The sequence below is a fragment of the Acanthochromis polyacanthus genome, chromosome 14 (assembly GCF_021347895.1).
Source record: "Acanthochromis polyacanthus isolate Apoly-LR-REF ecotype Palm Island chromosome 14, KAUST_Apoly_ChrSc, whole genome shotgun sequence".
NCBI classification, from domain to species: domain Eukaryota; kingdom Metazoa; phylum Chordata; class Actinopteri; family Pomacentridae; genus Acanthochromis; species Acanthochromis polyacanthus.
This window is the reverse complement of record NC_067126.1, coordinates 12220760-12241324: the sequence shown is the minus strand read 5'-3', so window position 1 is coordinate 12241324 and position 20565 is coordinate 12220760. Positions and strand designations below refer to the sequence as shown.

Here is a 20565-nt window from a genome sequence, read left to right as displayed (position 1 = left end):
TTTTGATGTCTCAGCTGCATCCCCAGTGGAAATTAATCCCAGTAATAAAAAAAAGCTTAAAAACCACATTATGAGGCCGAATAAGACAAAGTCAGTTTGATTTCTGCAGTGAATTTTATTTAAAGGACACTTCCAACGATGTATTAGTTTTTTCCTGCTTTCTCTAACTGTTCAACATCACTGTCAATTATTTCCCAGTAATTTGAAAAAGGCTGAAAAATATCGATAATCAAAGAGCGTGCTTTGAAAACATTTAATATTAAAGAAACAGAAGTAATAAAATTAGCAAAAATAATTTAAAAAAAGAACACTCATTACATGCTAGATTTGTCCCTAATGCTGTGCCGTTGTCCATAAGTCCAGTGATAAAACTTCTAATAAGGCAGCCTTTGGGAAAAGTGAGAGAAAACTGATGAGGGCTAATAGCTGATCTATAAAGTATTAATAATGTAATCAGTCACAGCCTGTAAACACTTTATAAAGGGTGCCTTATTAGAAAGCAGTGACCCCAGTTTAACTGCAGACATCCTCGTGGTGACATAAGAAGGCAATAATTGTAATTTCTCAAGGCTTGTAGCCCTAAATGACAAATAGAATCTGACATTACTAATGTCTGATACCAGTGAGTCGACCATTTAATGGGCTGCTGCAGAGGTTTGGAGTGTCAGAACTGTTTTTGGCTCAAAGTGTTCTGCAAAAAGCTTGTTTGTGTTGGTAATTACATACCAAAGAAGGTCTAAGAGTCTTCGTGAGGCTGCAACGTCTGCAGTCATATTGTAGCTGTCACAGATAAAGTTAAGGCTCTACAGTTTCCTGCTCAAGCTGCTACGTTCTTCTGTCAAATGATACTGTAGTTTTCTTCAGGACATTTGGTTTGTTGTTGTAACTTGGAGTCTGCATTTCAGTCAGCTGGTCCCTTGTTGCAGAGTGAGCAAACCCGCCCGCTGGTGATACTGGCTCTCCTTGGCTTCTGCGATTTTCGCCGTCAGATCCACCGGCTTCTCGAAAAAGTTCACCAGCGCCTGTTCAGTGAGCAGTGAGGCCAGGATCTGAGCATAGCTGACCGTCCACTCGCTCTCCGAGCACCCGTCACCGCTGGTGTCCTCAGCCTGAGGGGGTGCCGCCGCTTTCGCCTTCTCTTGGCTGATGACCTCCGACCCCGATGTTTGTCCTTTGTGGCCAGCCTCGCCGATCTGCAGCACCAGACTGGTTACCGTGGCGATAGCCTGAAAGAGGTCATTCTCCTCAGGGTCACTGTGGAACATGCTGTAGAGCGTTTTACAGAACTGGATGAACTCCCGCTGTGGAGGAAACAAGGTGATGAGGAATTTAGGAACAGTGACCCAACAACATTAGTGTAATCTTGAGTCAGACAGAAGAGGGACCAGGTCTGGCCTTGAAATGTAATTTTAATGGTAATTTTAATAAATAAGAAACATACTGACAGCTATAGTGTAATGTTTTTGGGTACAATATGCTAAAAGTAAAAGATGATATTATGCCAAATGCTATTAAACTGAATGAGTATTCTAGCAATGACTGACATTTTCATGGTATTGTGTGACACACACACACACACACACACACACACACACACACACACACACACACACACACACACACACACACACACACACACACACACACACACACACACACACACACACACACACACACACACACACACACACACACACACACACACACACACACACACACACACACTCTCTCTCTTCTGGTGTGAAGACAAATTATATGCTTTGTAGAAAAAGGTGCACAAAACATATTGGTGGAAACTTAAAGCAATATAACTTTTAAAAAAGATGTATCAGAAACATAACACATAATGGTGTAAAATGCATGAAGACTTTAAAAAAATAGTAGGAGAAAGACAGAAGATTTTTGGACAATACAACACGGTTAAGTCTTAGATTCTGGCCCATGATTTGTGACTTGGTTTCCACTTCACAGCTCTGATGAAGAGTTCCAACATATAAATCTGATATGTAATATGTATGGAAGAATATCAAACATTATTAACCCCTGATCAATCCAGTATTCATGGAGTAATTACTGCTGTGTCACATCACTGTCAGATTAAAGAAGGATATATGTTTTATCATTTATTCTGCTGTGTGAGGCTTCAGGTATGTATTAAAGCCAGAGTAAAGAATCTAGTAGAAGTAGTAATGTTTCTGCAACACCTAAATAGTGTTACTGTAAGATTCACACCTATGATATCTGCCGGAGTCACATTAAGAGCTGTATTTTGAAACACTTGACAATATGTTGTCTAACAGATACCCGAGAGTGGCGTAGCTCTAACTTGACAGGGCAGGGTCGCCTGGGTGACAATATCTGAGGACAAAAGACCTGAAACACCTGATGACCCCTTAGATCACTAATGATGTGTACAGGTACATCGACATATGTTATTAAAAGACACATTATAAGGGTCGCAACATATGCCACTATAACACAAGACCAATGTTTTAGCTGCCCTTAACTTGATTTTATATGTCTGAGCTGGCAAGAGGTCATTAAGCATCACAGAAGACTTTGTCATCATGCCCCTTTACTGGCAAAACCCCCACAATGCTCTCTGCATGCCAACATGGAGCTGCCCTCCTCCTCTGGTCACTACAGAATTAAACTATAAGAGGAAAACAGTACTACAGCTAATCTACAATACATGGAAGTGTGTATTTTCTGAGGAAACGGTATTGTTAATCTGCAAATACTATCCATCCATTCTCTATACACCGCTTTATCCTCACTAGGGTCACAGGGAGTGCTGGAGCCTATCCCAGTTAACTCGGGCGAAGGCAGGGGACACCCTGGACAGGTCGCCAGTCTGTCACAGGGCTACATATACAGATAAACAATTCAATTCAATTCAATTCAATTTTATTTATATAGCGTCAATTACAGTCAAATCGTCTCAAGACGCTTTACAGAACCCAAATGCCTGACCCCCAGAGCAAGCCCAAAGGCGACAGTGGCAAGGAAAAACACCCTTTTAACAGGGAAGAAACCTCGAGCAGAACCCGGCTCTATATAGGGGGGACCCATCTGCCTGCTGGCCGGGCGGGTTGAGAAGGACAGAAGAGGGCAAGGGGGAGGGATGGGAGAAGAGGGAGGGGTGGGAAAGCAAGGAAAACACAACACACATTTGGATACATGCATGACAATCACACTCACATTCACACCTATGGGCAATTTAGAGTAATCAATTAACCTCAACATATTTGTTGGACTGTGGGAGGAAGCCGGAGCACCCGGAGAAAACCCACGCATGCAGGAAGAACATGCAAACTCCATACAGAAAGATCCCAGGCCCACCCCGGGATTTGAACCGGGGATCTTCTTGCTGCAAGGCAAACATGCTAACCACTACCCCATTGTGCAGCCCTCTGCAAATATTAAATCGTAAAAAAAAATAATAATAAAAAACTTAATCAGGAAATCACTGTGGCGTTTACCGTTGCATAGTGTAAAATTGGTAGGGGGTGTCACATGCTCGTGTTTTAAATAATAAACAGGAAAAATAATAAATATGAAATAACATATTAAAACAGAATAGCTTTATTTTTTATCATACATGGGGCATGATAAAAATATAAATAGCTGCCACTGGATGGTGCATTGACAATAGGCTAAATGAAATAGTACAGAATAAATATGGCCCGCAGATGGCACGGAAGCAGTATTTGAACCATTAAAAGTGACACTATGTGTTATTGTTTTGAGTTCAGAAGTCTGATGGAACATCATTGACAGAGTTCACAAAAGGACAATATTTAATATGTATTTGGGCATTCAACATTTATTGTAATAGTATTACCTCTGTTTTAGGAGAACATAACCTCCCCGGAAGAATGCCCGCTGACTTGCTTACATTAGTGATTTGAGAGAAGCCAGCTGATACAAATCAAGTGGACTAGTACAAGTTTGCAGTACCTGGTTCATGAGTGGCAAAGGCTTCTCTACGTCTTTCTCCTTTTCTTTCATCAGATCCTGCAGCATCTGCTTCAGCTGCTCCTGGTAGTCTTTAACTTCATCTTCATCACCTGGAAGCAGAGAGTCAGATTTTCTTCAACTGCTCTGAATTGTTTCATGCATTTGATCAACATATTAAAAGATGCTGTATTCATAATCAACAGTAGATGATAAATCACAGTGTGTTTGCACCAACCAGAGGACAGATTAACATAAAGTGGTCTGTTTGTGGACAGCAGGGGGCTTTTCATCAGGGAGGGGTCGGCCTCACATTCAGTCAAAGCTGCAGGAACACAGTTTAACAATCAGTTCCTGGTCTGACTGCAACTTAAAAATCCCTGTCACTGTTAACAGGATGACTAACCTGGAGGGATGTGAAGCCGATACAGCAGCCGAATTTTCTCATTCAGCTCTTCACAGTACAAAGTGTCTGAAACAACAAGGCGACAGAGTAAGTCCTTGGTTCTTCTTACTGTTTTTTTTTAGAAATATCTACAGCTTTAAACACTCTCTTTTTAAAAATAAACAGTCTACCATTCTGTCTTGCCTCCACCTACCCAGCCAGCTGGCAAACTCTCTAAAGGTGACCAGGTTGTCTCGGTCTTGGTCCAGCAAGGTGAAGGTTCGGTTGGCCAGAGTGTCAGTGTGCTGGTTTGAGCCTCCAGGCCACGGGACCAGCAGTCCGTACAGGCTTTTAAACTGGGGTCGGTCCAGCCGATACTGACGCTCCACGTAGGAGCGACCAGAGTCTCCGTAACGCCAAGCTGCTGCCTCGGCTGCTGCTGCAGAGCTGCTGTCGCCCCAATATAAACTGATGAAGTGCTCCGTCTGGTGAGAGAGCAAGGAAAAGAAAAAGATGGGCAGAAAGGTTATTAAATACTCCTTTTACACATCAATTTCTCTGAAAACAAGGACGATAATTTAGAGATACCTTGAAGAGATCATAAACATCAGCCAGGTTCTCTGGAGAGATGGAAACATCTGGAGTCACCAGCCTTAACTGCACACACAAATGACACAAATGTTAAGAATATGGAATGAAATGTAGGTAAATATTACTTAAAGCAGCTTTAAATATGTTTATATTCTCTGTCTGCTCACAGCATTTTCTTTGGTGGTGTCTTCATGAGCCTGCAGTACTCGGATTCTGTGTCGACAGCGAAGTCTCTCGATCTGCCGCACTGTCAGATCTCCAAATTTCTGTCGTACAAAAACACAAATAAGGAATATTATGAAATTGAAGGCAAAAGCAACATGTGGTTCATGCATTATAAAGACTTTATGGAAATTATAGACTATAGACACTTTTTTTTTTACATTTGCAATACAGGCCTCTTGGCCAAATGGACACTACCTCATAGTACAATTTTTGCACATATGCCTATTTATCTATTTACCACTGGTACACACTTGTATATATTGTTTTTATTGCTCTGTACTTTCCCATACTTTTCATTCATTCGACAACCAGGACCTGAGTACTAATTTTATGTCACCTCATATGAATACATATGCTGGTATGGCAATAAATACTTTTGAATCCTTGAATCCTTGAAATTAAAGCTGCAGTACGTGAAAAATCTGGAAAAAATAAACATAGTATTGGAAAATACAGCTGTAGTCAAGCTAAAAGTCATATTCATAATTGGTTTTCCACAGGGATTCAAACTTCAGTCTGAATGAATATCATCTGCTCAAAACACCAGCAAATAGAGCCTAAAACAAACAGCAACAACAAAACTACAGCGATATGATTCAGGATTGCAGTGGCCAGTTTTGCATTTCCTTTCAAATTAAACAAATGTAAAAGAAAAAAAAAAAGATTTGCAGTAGTATTTTTGCAGCAACTTATACCAAACATGTTTCTTTATCTCTAGAATAACAGGAATCTAAGAATGCTTTAAAAATGAGTAAATGCTTTGCTGTATTAACTGTGAAAACTATGACTTTAAGGGCGTATAGTATTTGAGAGTCTCACCTCATAGGACTCGTTGATGAGGTCAGTGATGTTTGTGTGTCTCACAGCTGGAACATCAGCATCGCTGCAGCTGCTTTCATCTGCAGCAGGCGGACAGGACGGGACAGAAGACGAATCCTCACCTCCAACCTGATCCAGGAAACTGCAAAGTGGAGAGCAGACTGCTCATATTCTCTCATCTCATGCATTTCAGATGTGATACTTTTAACCATTCGCTAATAAAAAAGCAGCAAAACTCATTCCATTTATAAATCTTGAACATAAATAAAAATTCCATTCATGAATTTTGCACCAATTTAGCATCAATTTTGGCATCACAGGCTTGTCAAAATTGATACTGATTAAAAAAAAACTTGGAATAATGTCTGATTCACTTTATTCAAGTTAATAATTAATCGATTCATAATCGCTAATGCTTCTGACTATCAGTTATGACAGTCAAGTGTTAAAAATGTGTTTCTTTATCCCAAATAGTTCAGCTGGAGCTCTGGCAGGTAAAGTTCTACAAATCAATTAACAGATTAACTGGAAATCACCATAACCCTAATTAAATAATTTATAACATAAGAATAATTTAGACACAGACTTTGCTGAAGAGTTCTAATTTGGAAACAACGTAAAGTGCAGTCTGGCAGTGGCTCTTACAATAAATCAATAGGAGAGGTCACCTATGTCAGTCTGAGCAAACAACACACAAATTTAAGGACAAAAAACAAATTGCAAACTCATGGCTACAGCCATTTTCTACATAGCTGATACAAAAGCAAACAAACTCATGTAAATAATCTGCCTGCAGAATTTTTGCTCAAGATCTTGTGTTACGTGTGCTCATAAATCTACCTTGTGAGAATCATCAGTGCCTGTCCATCGTCTGTGCTTGCTGAGAGCTGAGCAGCGTTGGCATCCAGAACAGCCAAACCCAGCTGGAAGATGGCTTTGATTCCGTGGAAGAAGAAGCAGTCGACCACGCAGACGGCGCTCTGGAAGGGCAGGACACTGAGGAAGAGGGTGAGGAACCAGGAGAGGGAGACGGAGGAGAGAGTCGAGAGGTCTGGAACCTGTTCGGCCAACTCTGGTAAACGTTCCCTGATCAGCTCCTCAAACACCGACTGATCCACCTGAGCTCCTGCAGCAGGAAAACATGGAGTTAAACAGGCTTCAAAGCATGGAGAGGTGACTATATGTGTAAATGTTAGACCAAAATGATGCTTTCTGTGTTGCAGAAAAGGTTTTCAGATTTTAAAAAGTGACATTTTCAATCTTGCAAACACAAATGCAGCCTAAAATTATTTATGATTACAATCAAAGAATAAGAAGCTTTTTTTAAAAAAAAAAAAAAAAAAGATCTGATCTGACATGATTCTTCATCTAACAGTTTTTGGTACTTTCTTGTTTCGCTTTGACAATTTTCAGATGAGCATATTTATTTTAAACAAATGACCTAATAAGGATTAAGCCATATAGATGATGGATGGATGAATGGACGGAATCCCTGACGGTAAATTTGGTTGTTACAGCAGAAAGAGTACAGTTCCCACCACCGATAAGATACAGATAAATAAGCAAAAATGAAAATAAAATAAACAATATAAAAGATATAAAATACAAAATGTCCTAAGTAAAGAATGTACAAATGTTAGTGTTAAATAATTGAATTTACATTGGGTACGGAAAGTATTCAGACCCCATGAAATGTTTCACTCTCTGTGTCATTGCAGCCATTTGCCAAAAATCAAAAAAGTTCATTGTATTTCTCATTAATGTACACTCAGCACCCCATCTTGACAGAAAAAAAACAGAAAAGTAGAAATTTTTGCAAATTTATTAAAAAAGAAAAACTGAAATATCACATGGTCATAAGTATTCAGACCCTGTGCTCAGTATTGAGTAGAAGCACCCTTTTCAGCGAGTACAGCCATGAGTCTTCTTGGGAATGACGCAACAAGTTTTTCACACCTGGATTTGAGGATCCTCTGCCATTCTTCCTTGCAGATCCTCTCCAGTTCTGTCAGGTTGGATGGTGAACGTTGGTGGACAGCCATTTTGAAGTCTCTCCAGACCCATATAAACAGCTTGCGAATCTATGTTTTGCATTATGTGAATCATTATATGAATTGAATTTTGTTGATATATCTTTTTTTCTTTTGCAGAAAACTGAGCTGAAGATACAGTAAAAGTCCTGTCCATATGATGGCGTTGGTGCCTGACATGTTGTAGTATAACTGTAGTGTAGCACTACACTACACTGCACTATATGGGTCCACTTAATTGTATGATTAAGCATGAAGGAGGAGAGAAACCAAACTGGAATTTTGCAGGCTTCTAGCAGCATGACAGAAGATAATTTATTCAGGGTTACAGATCTCTACCACCTGTGCCACACCATTCCACCATCATTCAGTTCATATAAGGGAAAACATAGGCTCGCAAGCAGGTTATAGGGATTCACTTCAAATGTATGGTTGACCATGAAAGAGGAGATATGCCAAACCGAAATTTTGTAGGCTTGTAGTACCATGATGGAAGATATTTTATACAAATTTATAGAGCTCTACCACATCGCCTTCCGGCCTCACCAAAATTGGTCACTTTTTGTGGGGTACATACTTTAGCAGCTCATATCTTTCTATATGATACCCCCAGAAGTCTCCAACTTTGCAAGTTATCATACAATGTTAACATTTCTAGTTATTTTAGACCCCTAAAACCTACTCGTGACTGTGTTTTTCTTAATTTTTAGCATTTTTAGAAGGCTCCTGTAGTCTGTAGAGAGTAGCTAGGAGGCTGTGAGGCTACATGTGATGTCAGATGGTTGCTGTGAGCTTGCCTGCCAAATTCTAGCCATCAATTATGTCTAGAAGCTGAGAAATAAGCAGTTAAATAGTGTAAAATCCTAGGTGAGGATTTAGGGGGTGGGTTTAAGCCCAAATTCCAGAAATTTGAAGAGGTCATAACTTTCGAACTAGTAGAGATAGAGACCTATAATTTTGCATGGAAAGTTCTATTGTAACTATCTTTCAGCATATAAAACCCTGAGAAAATTGTCAATGGTGCAGCAACCACTTTTCTGGAAGTTGTGTGTTTTCACATGAAATGACCCAACTGCATCTCTGGAGCTCAGCCACAGTGATCTTTGGGTTCTTCTTTACCTCTCTCACCAAGGCTCTTCTCCCACCATTGCTCAGTTTGGCTGGACGGCCAGGTCTAGGAAGAGTTGTGGTCGTCCCAAACTTCTTCCATTTGAGGATTATGGAGGCCACTGTGCTCTTAGGAACCTTGAGTGCTGCAGAAATTCTTTTGTAGCCTTGGCCAGATCTGTGCCTTGCCACAATTCTGTCTCTGAGCTCCTTGGGCAGTTCCTTCCACCTCATGATTCTCATTTGCTCTGACATGCACTGTGAGCTGTAAGGTCTTATATAGACAGGTGTGTGCCTTTCTTAATCAAATCCAATCAGTTTAATTAAACACAGCTGGACTCCAATAAAGAAGCAGAACCATCTCGAGGAGGATCAGAAGAAATGGACAGCATGTGAGTTAAATATGAATGTCGCTGCAAAGGGTCTGAATACTTCTGACCATGTGATATTTCAGTTTTTCTTTTTTTAATAAATTTGCAAAAATTTCTACATTTCTGTTTTTTCTGTCAAGATGGGGTGCTGAGTGTACATTAATGAGAAATAAAATTAACTTTTTTGATTTTGGCAAATGGCTGCAATGACACAGAGAGTGAAAAATTTCAAGGAGTCTGAATACTTTCCGTACCCACTGTAATAATTCAAAAGGTCCAATATATTCTTTTTAAGAAAATCACCAAAATTACACCAATTACCACCAAGAAATTGTAAAATGAGAGAGAATCAGCAATTTTTCAGCTTTTGAAAGGTACTCGGTGTGGTGTTCCTTCAGGAAAATTGAGCATATTATAAAGTAAAATTATAATATTTCATCAAGATCACTTTATTCTATATGTCTGATTTAAAAATTCACTCAAAAATAAAGAGTGCAGCTGAGTCAAGCTATCATTGACTCAGCTGCAACCAAACAGTCATTTGACATAAATTCTGGGACTCTTTAGCTTTAAATGCAGGTTCAGCTTGGAAACAAAATAAAAATCTAAGTAGTTACTAAATATCAAAGTAACAGTAACACCTAAGTAACAGTAACACCTGTGGGTGCGTGATATCCACTGGCCAGATTTGACCCTCTGGCGGGCCATTTTTGGCCCATGGGCCGTATGTTTGACACCCCTGATCCTGCACAAAAGAAATGTTTCATTTCTCCCTACTCCTAGCCAGGTTTGTGTTGTTTCCATAGATGTTTAGGACTTTATAGTGCAGTAAAAAATGAGCCCACAGTGAGCAAAACTGTGACAGGCTCACTCAGAAACTGCTTAGGATTCTTCTCTTTTGACTCGCTGTTTTTTGTTTCATCCCACTAGATGGCAGCAAAAGGTTCAGTCAGAGTGCTGCTCTTAACCTACATATGGATGACTGTAATATGTGTTTGTTTGTCTTTGGTGAACAGCTGCAAAACAGGAAATGTTGATGTAATTTTATCATTTTATATCATCAACAAATAAAGGACAAAATCAAGCAGTGACACCGTGATGTTTACATGCCGGGCTGTAGAACTATTATATAATCCAGAATGCATTAACTCTAATGCACGCAAGCAGGTTATTGACAGGAGACATTTATTCGTTGTTTTGGTCTTTGTTGTGTTTAGGATGAGGAGATTGTGAATACTAAGAAACATCGAAGCAGCACATACAGATTCTCAGAAGACAATCACCGTAAAGACGCCTCTAAACATCTGGACAATATGAGGAAGAGGAAATTGTTTCAAAGGCACCTTGCACGTCCAAAATAAACAGACAAACAAACACAGGAAATAAGACCTTATTTCAGGAGCCAGAAGCAAGCCTTTGGGGTTGTTTTGGTTGAAGTTTAGACGATAAAACACCGACACATGAGCAACCTGCAAGGGTGTAAAGGGTGTCATTGTTTCTTCTCACCTATGACCCTGCGGTTGAAGTAGTCAGGCAGCATCCTCTCACAAACAGCCACCAGCAGCCAAAACGCTTCTTCTTCTTTGGCGTAAAGCAGCAACACCGATGCCAGGATGTTCATAGACTGAACAGAGGAAGGTGTGAAATTCACATTAAGATCAGAAGCTACAGTACAGAAATGTGTTATAGATACACTGTCACTGCTTTAAGACACGATGAGCAGTGTGGAGGTGATTCTGTGAAGCCTGGAGCAGATTTTTAAAGTGATTAATTATAAATGGGTTAACTGCAATCATATTTAAATGATGCACCAAATGAAGATAATCAAATTTGCCAATAAGTAGTGTACTACTACTCTTTATCTACTCTAGTACTGTACTTAAGTGCAATTTTGGGGTACTTTACTTGAATATTTGCATTCTATACAACTTCCTACTTCCACTCCACTACATTTCAGAAGGAAATATTGTGTTTCCTACACCACTCCATTTATCTGACAGCTTTAGTTATATTTAGGATGAAAATTTTGCAGTGAATAATATATAATATACAAGCTTTTAAAATACAACACAATGGTAAAGTTAAACGTGTTTTCCAAAATTGTTGCCTTCTTACAAAAAGCAGGGTGTAGTTGGACTCACATTTCAGATGTCAAATAGTGATTTCAAAAAATAATTTCAACAAATATTGCATTAATTCTATATCTCAGCAGAACTCAATAATGAAAGAACACATTTATATAAACAGATTTGTGGATCTAAACATAGCTTTTCCATCTTTTTTCCTTCAATTTATTTATCAGACAACCCCTAGATTTATCAAATTACAGGATTATTTAATTCAAACTAACTCCATCTGCAGCAGCTACTACATTAACATGCTGCTGACACACTTTTGCTTCACTATTAATAATGTAAAATGTAATACATAAATACTTTAATTTAATACTTTAACTGCAAATTGCTGCTAATACTTTTATTTAAGTAAGATGTTTCATGCAGGAGATTTGCTGGTAAATGGAGTATCTTTACATGACTGTATTGGTGCTTTCACTCAAGTAAAGGATCGTCTTCCACTATTGTTTATTTCGTTTTGCTTTTAACACTGACATTTAATGACTCCTTTAATTTGAAGATGTGTGAGCTATTAAAAATGTTATTGTGCAACCTACAATATAGTAACAGGAGCTAATTTCTACCATTACAACTACTGACTACTAGTTGTACTACTGCTGCCAGGTCTACTTATGTGACCACTCTTACCAGTCCGCTATTTTTCCTGAGCAATATCTGGCACAAGAACTTCCTTCAGGATCAATAAAGTTTATCTGATCTTATCTTAATCCTCCACGACCAGTGCAGCTGCTACTAAAACTTCTATTGCTTGTATTTCTATTGCTGCTGTATTATTTACAAAATCTTTTACCTGACAGTATCCAATCTTTGGGTTGCGGTGAGCGTAGGCGGTCAGGACACGCCTGAGTGCAGCAATGCCGGTCGGGTTCTGGAAGGCCGGATGGTCCGGCAGCGAGCGGTGAAGGTCCCTCTCTATCTCCTCTGTGGCCAGACTGCTGTGGCCCATCGATTTCTGCACCAGGCTGGTGTAGTAGCCCTGATGAGACTCCAGCTCTGAGGATGCATCTGCACAAAACACAGGTGAACATACTTTAAACTAGAAAAGCACTCAGAGAGTGCAGACCTCCGCCAAGGATATTGACATTCCCACAGAGAGGAAAACAGGAAACCCATGCAGTAAAGGATCATGAGCTGGAATCAAACTTGCGTCTCTGACACAGTTCTGTTTACAAATCACCTTCTTAACCAGTTGAGCTATCTGGACACCTTGTTCCAATTTGTTGGACAACATACTAACCTATAATGTTTTTGTCCTATTTTGGACCACATGCTAAAACATACTAAAAAATTCAAAGTGATCCAGAATCCAGGATCCTTTCCGGATTGCCACCAAAATTAAATCAGCTCTTCCTCTTACCATAGTCTACATCCCCTCAAAATTTCATGTGAATCTACCCAGGCGTTTTTGAGTTATCTTGCTAACAGACAGACAGACAGACAGACAGACAGACAGACAGACAGACAGACAGACACACAAACGCCGCGTGTCACATAACCTCCTTGGTGGAGGTAATAATTAGCAGCTATCCACTTATTACACAATCAAAACAGTCCATGCTCTCATCCTCTTTGCTTCATTGTGGCACGGGTAGAGGGAAAACTAAAGAAAAGGTGTTATTTAGCATTTTTACGCTTTTTAAAAGCAGATTTTAACATTGAACTAGCATAAAAGAGAAGAACCACAGGATGTGTAGGAGGTAAAACAACCAAATTCTTAACAGTTATGCTCAAAGTTCATTCAAACATAAGATGATCTATAGCTTATTTCACTTTGTATCCAAAAACAGAATCCACATTATAGTCTGCCACAGGCACTAATCTAATCTTCGACCCCTGGTGAGCTCATCAATTGACCCAATGCATTTCGCTTACCAGCCCGGCATCGGGGTTTATGATGCAGTGATCTACCTCCTGCACAGATGCCTCTCTCACTTGGAGAAGACAAAGAGCACTGTGAGAATCATGTTTTCTGATTTCTCCAATGCCTTCAACGCCATCAAGCCTGCGCTTCTGAGGGAGAAGTGTTAGCAGACAGGAGTCGACTCCCACCTCACAATGTGGCTGCTGGACTACCTCACCAACTGGCCACAGTTTGTGACAGTGTCGGACTGTGTGTCCGATCCTGTGGTCTGCAGAGAACTATCCTTGCACTCTTTCTTTTCACCCTCTACACTGCATTTTTTTCCCATCACACCACAAACTTCCATCTTCAGAAGTTCCTTGATGACTCATCACGGACGGAGATGAGGAGTACAGAGAACTCAACTGGAACTTTGTGGACTGGTGCCTGCTGAACTATCTCGGTGAAAAACAAGGAACTGGTGATGGATTTTAGCAGGAACAGACACACTTCTCCTACACCAGTGAACATTCAGGGAACAGACATTGAGATTGTGGACTCCTACAGGTACCTGGGTGTTCACTTGCAAACAATAAACTGGACTGCTAACACCAACACACTCTATAAGAAGGGTCAGAACAGGCTCCACCTGCTCAGAAAACTAAGGTCCTTCAGGGTGCAGGGAGCACTTCTGAGGACCATTTATGATTCTGTGGTGGCATCAGCTATCCTGTATGGAGTGGTCTGCTGGAGCAGCAGCATCACGGTTGCAGACAGGAAGAGACTCAAAAAACTGGTTAAGAAAGAAAGAAAAAAAATTCTGTGTCCCCCAAGTGTTTAACTTGCTATTAAACACTTAGTTGATTTATGTTTTTTGTCATTCATCTGGATAATTAGACTGAAACATGCTCCTTAATACATCACAAACATATACTGACAGATCTGGCAAACTATTGCAACAACTTGCCGCATCAGTTGTCAAAAAAGTTGAACACCTGACTAGGCAGAGATTGTTCCCTACTTACAGAAAAGATGTCCAACTGACTTCTACAGAGAGCTGAGCTGAGTGAGACGAGACGAGACAATATGATAATCCTTTATTGATCCACACGTATAAAAAAAGCTGATGCATGATTCAAATGAGGGACTGATAATTTTGAATAGATGAACACATTCAAGTTAAGGGTCGACCGATTAGTTTTTTCCAGTATAAATAGTAATTATCAATAACCTTAGAGAGCAATAACAAATGTTTGTAGTCCTAGAATGTAAATTGTGGTAAAGAGATGTAGAATTACACAATTTCAGCTCTACGCTTGGCGTGCGCTGCACGCTCGTCCCGTCTGGGCTACCTGGTTGATCCTGCCAGTAGCATATGCTTGTCTCACAGATTAAGCCATGCAAGTCTAAGTACACATGGCCGGTACAGTGAAACTGCGAATGGCTCATTAAATCAGTTATGGTTCCTTTGATCTTTCCATTAAAATCATTAAAAATCCTTTTCATTAAAATCCTTTTTTGTTGTCAATTTATCCTCCAGTAATTGACTGGCTATCGCTCATGATGTGCGACCAATCAGATAGCACTGTGGGTGGGATATTAGTAAAAACCACAGAGTAATGACTACACATAGAGAGAGGCTGCATCAAATGAAACAGCACATTGTTATTCTATTTATTATTCTGTCCAAAATTTGTTTCAGAAAAGTGCTGAATATCAGATCCAATAAGAGGTCAGACGGTCATGAATCTAAAATTAAAAAATGCCCTAACCGACATAAACCGCCTTCTCTATAGTGACAAAACCACAAGAAGAAGCTCTGATATTTGCAACAAGCCACCATCAGGATGTCTTCAAATAATTCATAAGTACAGTGACACACATGATCGGCCCTGAGGGAGATTACTGCTCTCACATGTGGGAAAATCCAGCCAGTTTATTATTCTGCTCTTTGCTGGTCGTTTTTTTCCATGTGGGGATGAGATCATTGTCTATTTAGAAATCCTGACACTCCGGTTTTATACCATGTCAATGATCCCTCTTAAAAATATGAGCAGCAAAAGAAAAGTAAAAGAGAAAGGGGTGAATATAATGAGGACAGTAGCTTATAGATGATTATATGAAGACAACATGAGAAACATAATTCATCATTTCCTTTTTCTGAATGTGAATTGGTATTGCTCTACAGCTTTAAACTAGTTTTTATTCAAGCACAGCAGGTATTTTCAGTCAGTTTTAGATTTACTTCCAACAACCTGCTTCTGCTTCATTGCAGACAGTCGATGCAGGAAGTGAGACTGAGCAGCGGAACCGACCAAAATAAAACCTGGCAGCGACTGAAAAGGTGCCGGTGTAGGAGGCTCAGCAGATGGAGAGACGAGGATCAGAAGCCCGAACCGCCTTCAAACACATAAACATGCCTGTACTTCTGTCTTTGTGAGGACCCTCCAGTGATAGCAGGCATTTGAAGGCCTGAAGACCACTGAAGCTGGCCTCACTTCTTACATCCGTTTTGGTTTATTGTCCACACCAAGAGGTTTTACTTTTGAGACAGCTTTTCAACCTACTACTACATAAGTGTATCAGTGAAATACTGACATCATTTTACAGAATAAAACAGTAATTCAGCTGAATTGTTTCATTCAATACTCCAATAAATTACTATTCGCATTGTTGAGCAGGTGGAATTTAACCAATCAAATCAGTGTTTGTGCATTTCTAATATTTTATCCACCCAATTTGTATTAGTGAAGGTTGATTAAATACCACATAACTATAAAATGCATAACTAAAGAGCTATAAAATACAGATTACACACTATACAGGACCAGTTGGTCTACATGATTCCTAAAGGAAGTGAACACACACACACACACACACACATATATATATATATATATATATATATATATACAGTGCCTTGTGAAAGTATTCGGCCCCCTTGAACTTTTCAACCTTTCGCCACATTTCAGGCTTCAAACATAAAGATATAAAATTTTAATTTTTTGTCAAGAATCAACAACAAGTGGGACACAATTGTGAAGTGGAATGAAATTTATTGGATGTTTTATACTTTTTTAACAAATAAAAACCTGAAAAGTGGGGCATGCAATATTATTCGGCCCCCTTGTATTAATACTTTGTAGCACCACCTTTTGCTGCAATTACAGCTGCAAGTCGCTTGGGGTATGTCTCTATCAGTTTTGCACATCGAGAGACTGAAATTCTTGCCCATTCTTCATTGCAAAACAGCTCGAGCTCAGTGAGGTTGGATGGAGAGCGTTTGTGAACAGCAGTCTTCAGCTCTGCCCACAGATTCTCGATTGGATTCAGGTCTGGACTTTGACTTGGCCATTCTAACACCTGGATACGTTTATTTGTGAACCATTCCATTGTAGATTTGGCTTTATGTTTTGGATCATCGTCCTGTTGGAAAATAAATCTCCGTCCCAGTCTCAGGTCTTTTGCAGACTCCAACAGGTTTTCTTCCAGAATGGTCCTGTATTTGGCTCCATTCATCTTCCCATCAATTTTAACCATCTTCCCTGTCCCTGCTGAAGAAAAGCAGGCCCAAACCATTAGGCTGCCACCACCATGTTTGACAGTGGGGATGGTGTGTTCAGGGTGATGAGCTGTGTTGCTTTTATGCCAAACATATCGTTTTGCATTGTGGCCAAAAAGTTCGATTTTGGTTTCATCTGACCAGAGCACCTTCTTCCACATGTTTGGCGTGTCTCCCAGGTGGCTTGTGGCAAACTTCAAACGAGACTTTTTGTGGATATCTTTGAGAAATGGCTTTCTTCTTGCCACTCTTCCATAAAGGCCAAATTTGTGCAGTGTACGACTGATTGTTGTCCTATGGACAGACTCTCCCACCTCAGCTGTAGATCTCTGCAGTTCATCCAGAGTGATCATGGGCCTCTTGGCTGCATCTCTGATCAGTCTTCTCCTTGTTTGAGGTGAAAGTTTAGAGGGACGGCCGGGTCTTGGTAGATTTGCAGTGGTCTGATACTCCTTCCATTTCAATATGATTGCTTGCACAGTGCTCCTTGAGATGTTTAAAGCTTGGGAAATCTTTTTGTATCCAAATCCGGCTTTAAACTTCTCCACAACAGTATCTGGGACCTGCCTGGTGTGTTCCTTGGTCTTCATGATGCTCTCTGTACTTTAAACAGAATCCTGAGACTATCACAGAGCAGGTGCATTTATACGGAGACTTGATTACACACAGGTGGATTCTATTTATCATCATCAGTCATTTAGGACAACATTGGATCATTCAGAGATCCTCACTGAACTTCTGGAGTGAGTTTGCTGCACTGAAAGTAAAGGGGTCGAATAATATTGCACACCCCACTTTTCAGTTTTTTATTTGTTAAAAAAGTATAAAATATCCAATAAATTTCATTCCACTGCACGATTGTGTCCCAATTGTTGTTGATTCTTGACAAAAAATTACAATTTTATATCTTTATGTTTGAAGCCTGAAATGTGGCAAAAGGTTGAAAAGTTCAAGGGGGCCGAATACTTTCACAAGGCACTGTATATATATATATATATATACAGACACATACATACAGAACTCTCCATAATTATTGGCACCCCTGGTAAAGATATGTTGAAAGCCTTAAAGTAAATTCTTTTTTTTTTTTATTGCAGAAGCATACTCTCACACTGAAAATTGTACAAAAACGAATTACGGTATAAGAGAAGATTAGGTGCTGTTTTGTTGGCAAAAAGGGGTTTGTACAAAGTATTAACATCAGGGGTGCTAATAATTGTGGCACACATGATTTGATGTAAAAGAATAATTTCTTAATTTGTGATTTTTTTTCCCCCAATGAATAAATGCACTTTAATTAAATGTTGGATTTTGCTGTTTTTTCATTGTGATCCTATATTATTTAGAAAAAAATGAATTTTTTTAGAAGCTAAAGAATACATCTTAATAGCTTGATATTTCATTTTTAATAACTCCGTTTAGTCACTTACCATCCGGTCATATTCCAAATTATTAATTATCTCGTCATATCTTCAGCGGTCTGATTACTCAGCTCATAATCCGAGATTAGAAATGAAAATTTGAATCACTGTCACACACACGCACCCACACACACACCTATTATCTCACACACAAACACCCACACATCACTTTTATTCATGCACACACGTACACATTATACTTATTACTGTATCAATCACTGTATTGTCATTAGATTAGTCAATAAATGTCCTTCATTTAGACCAAAATTACAGTCTCTTTTGCGTTCTGTGTGTAAGACTTGGGTCAATTTTTCCGAGGATTCTCGACTTCAGATATTAGACTGATCAACTGATCAAAATTTTAACTTAATAAATTTTTAATCAATATTAATTAATTAATTCTTCTAAAGAGGTGGCCCTAAGAAACGAGTGCATAAATTACCTTTAATAAGCAATTATCCCTACAGTATATAAATATGAAAAGCTGTATTATACATGTATGGAGTCTAGATGGGATATAGAACTATTTCTAAAAAGTGTGCATCTTCAGTTATGGTCATATTACTGCATAAAAACAGGTTCTTATACTGTGCATACAAAAGACCTAAGTTCTATCCATTATTCATTATAGTTTTCTTGAGTCTCTCACCAGAAAGTGCCATCCACAGCTCCCCTCGCAGCGACTCTGGTATGCCCATAGCAACCAGCCTTTGGATTTTCTCGGTGCGAAACATGTGGACGCCACGACCGAACTCGGTGAAGTGATCCTCCCATAACCGCTCCTTCACCTCCTCAGCACTCTGATATAAAAACGCAAAGATCTTTAGATTTTAATGATTAAGGCTCATGAGCTACATCTTACGGCTGGTTCTCATCTTTTTTGTCATTTTAATGGTGACTTTGGGGTTTAAGCTGACTGTCAATCAATTAAATAATCCTTCAAATGTATGTTTGAGACTTCACTGACCTTCTTGCCGTTGGTTCCTGGTTGGTTTTGGTGAAAAGCTGTCATCAGAGCTTCGCTGTTGACGGTGTTACGTAGAACCTGCTCCTCTATCTCTTCTTCATCAGAGAATCCAGTGTCATAGTAGAAAGTGTAGTAGGGTGTTGGAGAGCTCTATGGAAAAAGTGAGGTAAAGAAATGTGGATACTGAGCACGGTTATTATTGTAACATTAAAAAACGTCTCTTTTAATAATAATAATAATAATAATAATCAGGTTCACATTTAAATGAAATAGATGGTACAAGAACACTGGCAAAACTTGATTTGACAAGTACAGTTGTGAAATATTTTTCCATTTACAGTGCATGTAAAAACTACTCCCCCTCCTTGGAAAGCATAGAATCATGGCAAATTTAATTTGGCTTTTTATAATTTACCAAAAAGACTCTTTCATGTCAAAATCAGAACAGAATTATACAAAGTAATGGCAATTAACAAAAAATAAAGAACATGATTGCACCACCTACTTCAACATAGGTGCAGCTAATCGGTGCTAGATTACTTTGTAGAAATCTGTTTTCAGTTTGACACGAAAGAGTTTTGTTTTTAGTTTACTTTTTTTCCATAACGTCTTCTCCAAAAAAAACAAAATAAACTGACCATGATTTAATGCTGAAAAGCAACAAAAGGGCTAAACTTCCAAGAAGGATGACTATAAAAATGAATGGACAGAAAATTAAGCGATACATAATAATCCACTAATAAACAAAAGAATACTATTAAGCTTATCAAGCTGTCTAAATGACTAATGGTCAGCTATATTTATGATCTTACACACTAAAAATTCTGTTCATGTATGATGTTCAAGATGTTTGAACATCTTGAACATCATTGGCTCATTACTGTCTTTTGCATTTTTGGACCAATATTGGTGCTGAAATGTGGAAAATGCATTCTGTTAATGCAACAGCGTGCAGTTTAGATTTGTACCATATGGAAAATGATACAGAAATGTTACGAGGTCCAACCTAGTAACACATCTGCACATCCACATGAAGTGGACATGTTCAATTGCCATCAGATTAATGGACAGAAAAGAATATCTAAAAGGTGCTTTAAACCCAACCAGCAGCAAGTCATCTTTCACTCTCAGTGACGGGCCAGCTTTATATTTTGA

General features: G+C 39.1%; 1 protein-coding gene across 2 annotated transcripts in view; it reads right to left on the bottom strand.

Moving 5' to 3' along the window:
• Positions 1–95: 95 nt before the first annotated feature.
• The window catches only part of LOC110956147 (TBC1 domain family member 8), a 42870-nt gene continuing 22400 nt past the window's right edge, over positions 96–20565 (bottom strand). For both annotated transcript variants that reach the window (XM_022201464.2, XM_022201465.2), the window contains 13 exons: positions 19411–19560; positions 19093–19243; positions 12411–12625; positions 10992–11109; positions 6818–7103; positions 5978–6119; positions 5101–5199; positions 4931–4999; positions 4557–4827; positions 4364–4429; positions 4196–4282; positions 3961–4070; positions 96–1301 (listed from right to left, as the gene is read on the bottom strand). In XM_022201464.2, coding sequence (XP_022057156.1) covers positions 906–1301; positions 3961–4070; positions 4196–4282; positions 4364–4429; positions 4557–4827; positions 4931–4999; positions 5101–5199; positions 5978–6119; positions 6818–7103; positions 10992–11109; positions 12411–12625; positions 19093–19243; positions 19411–19560 — 2160 coding nt within the window. In that variant the 3' untranslated portion in view covers positions 96–905. The remainder of the gene's footprint in view (positions 1302–3960; positions 4071–4195; positions 4283–4363; positions 4430–4556; positions 4828–4930; positions 5000–5100; positions 5200–5977; positions 6120–6817; positions 7104–10991; positions 11110–12410; positions 12626–19092; positions 19244–19410; positions 19561–20565) is intronic.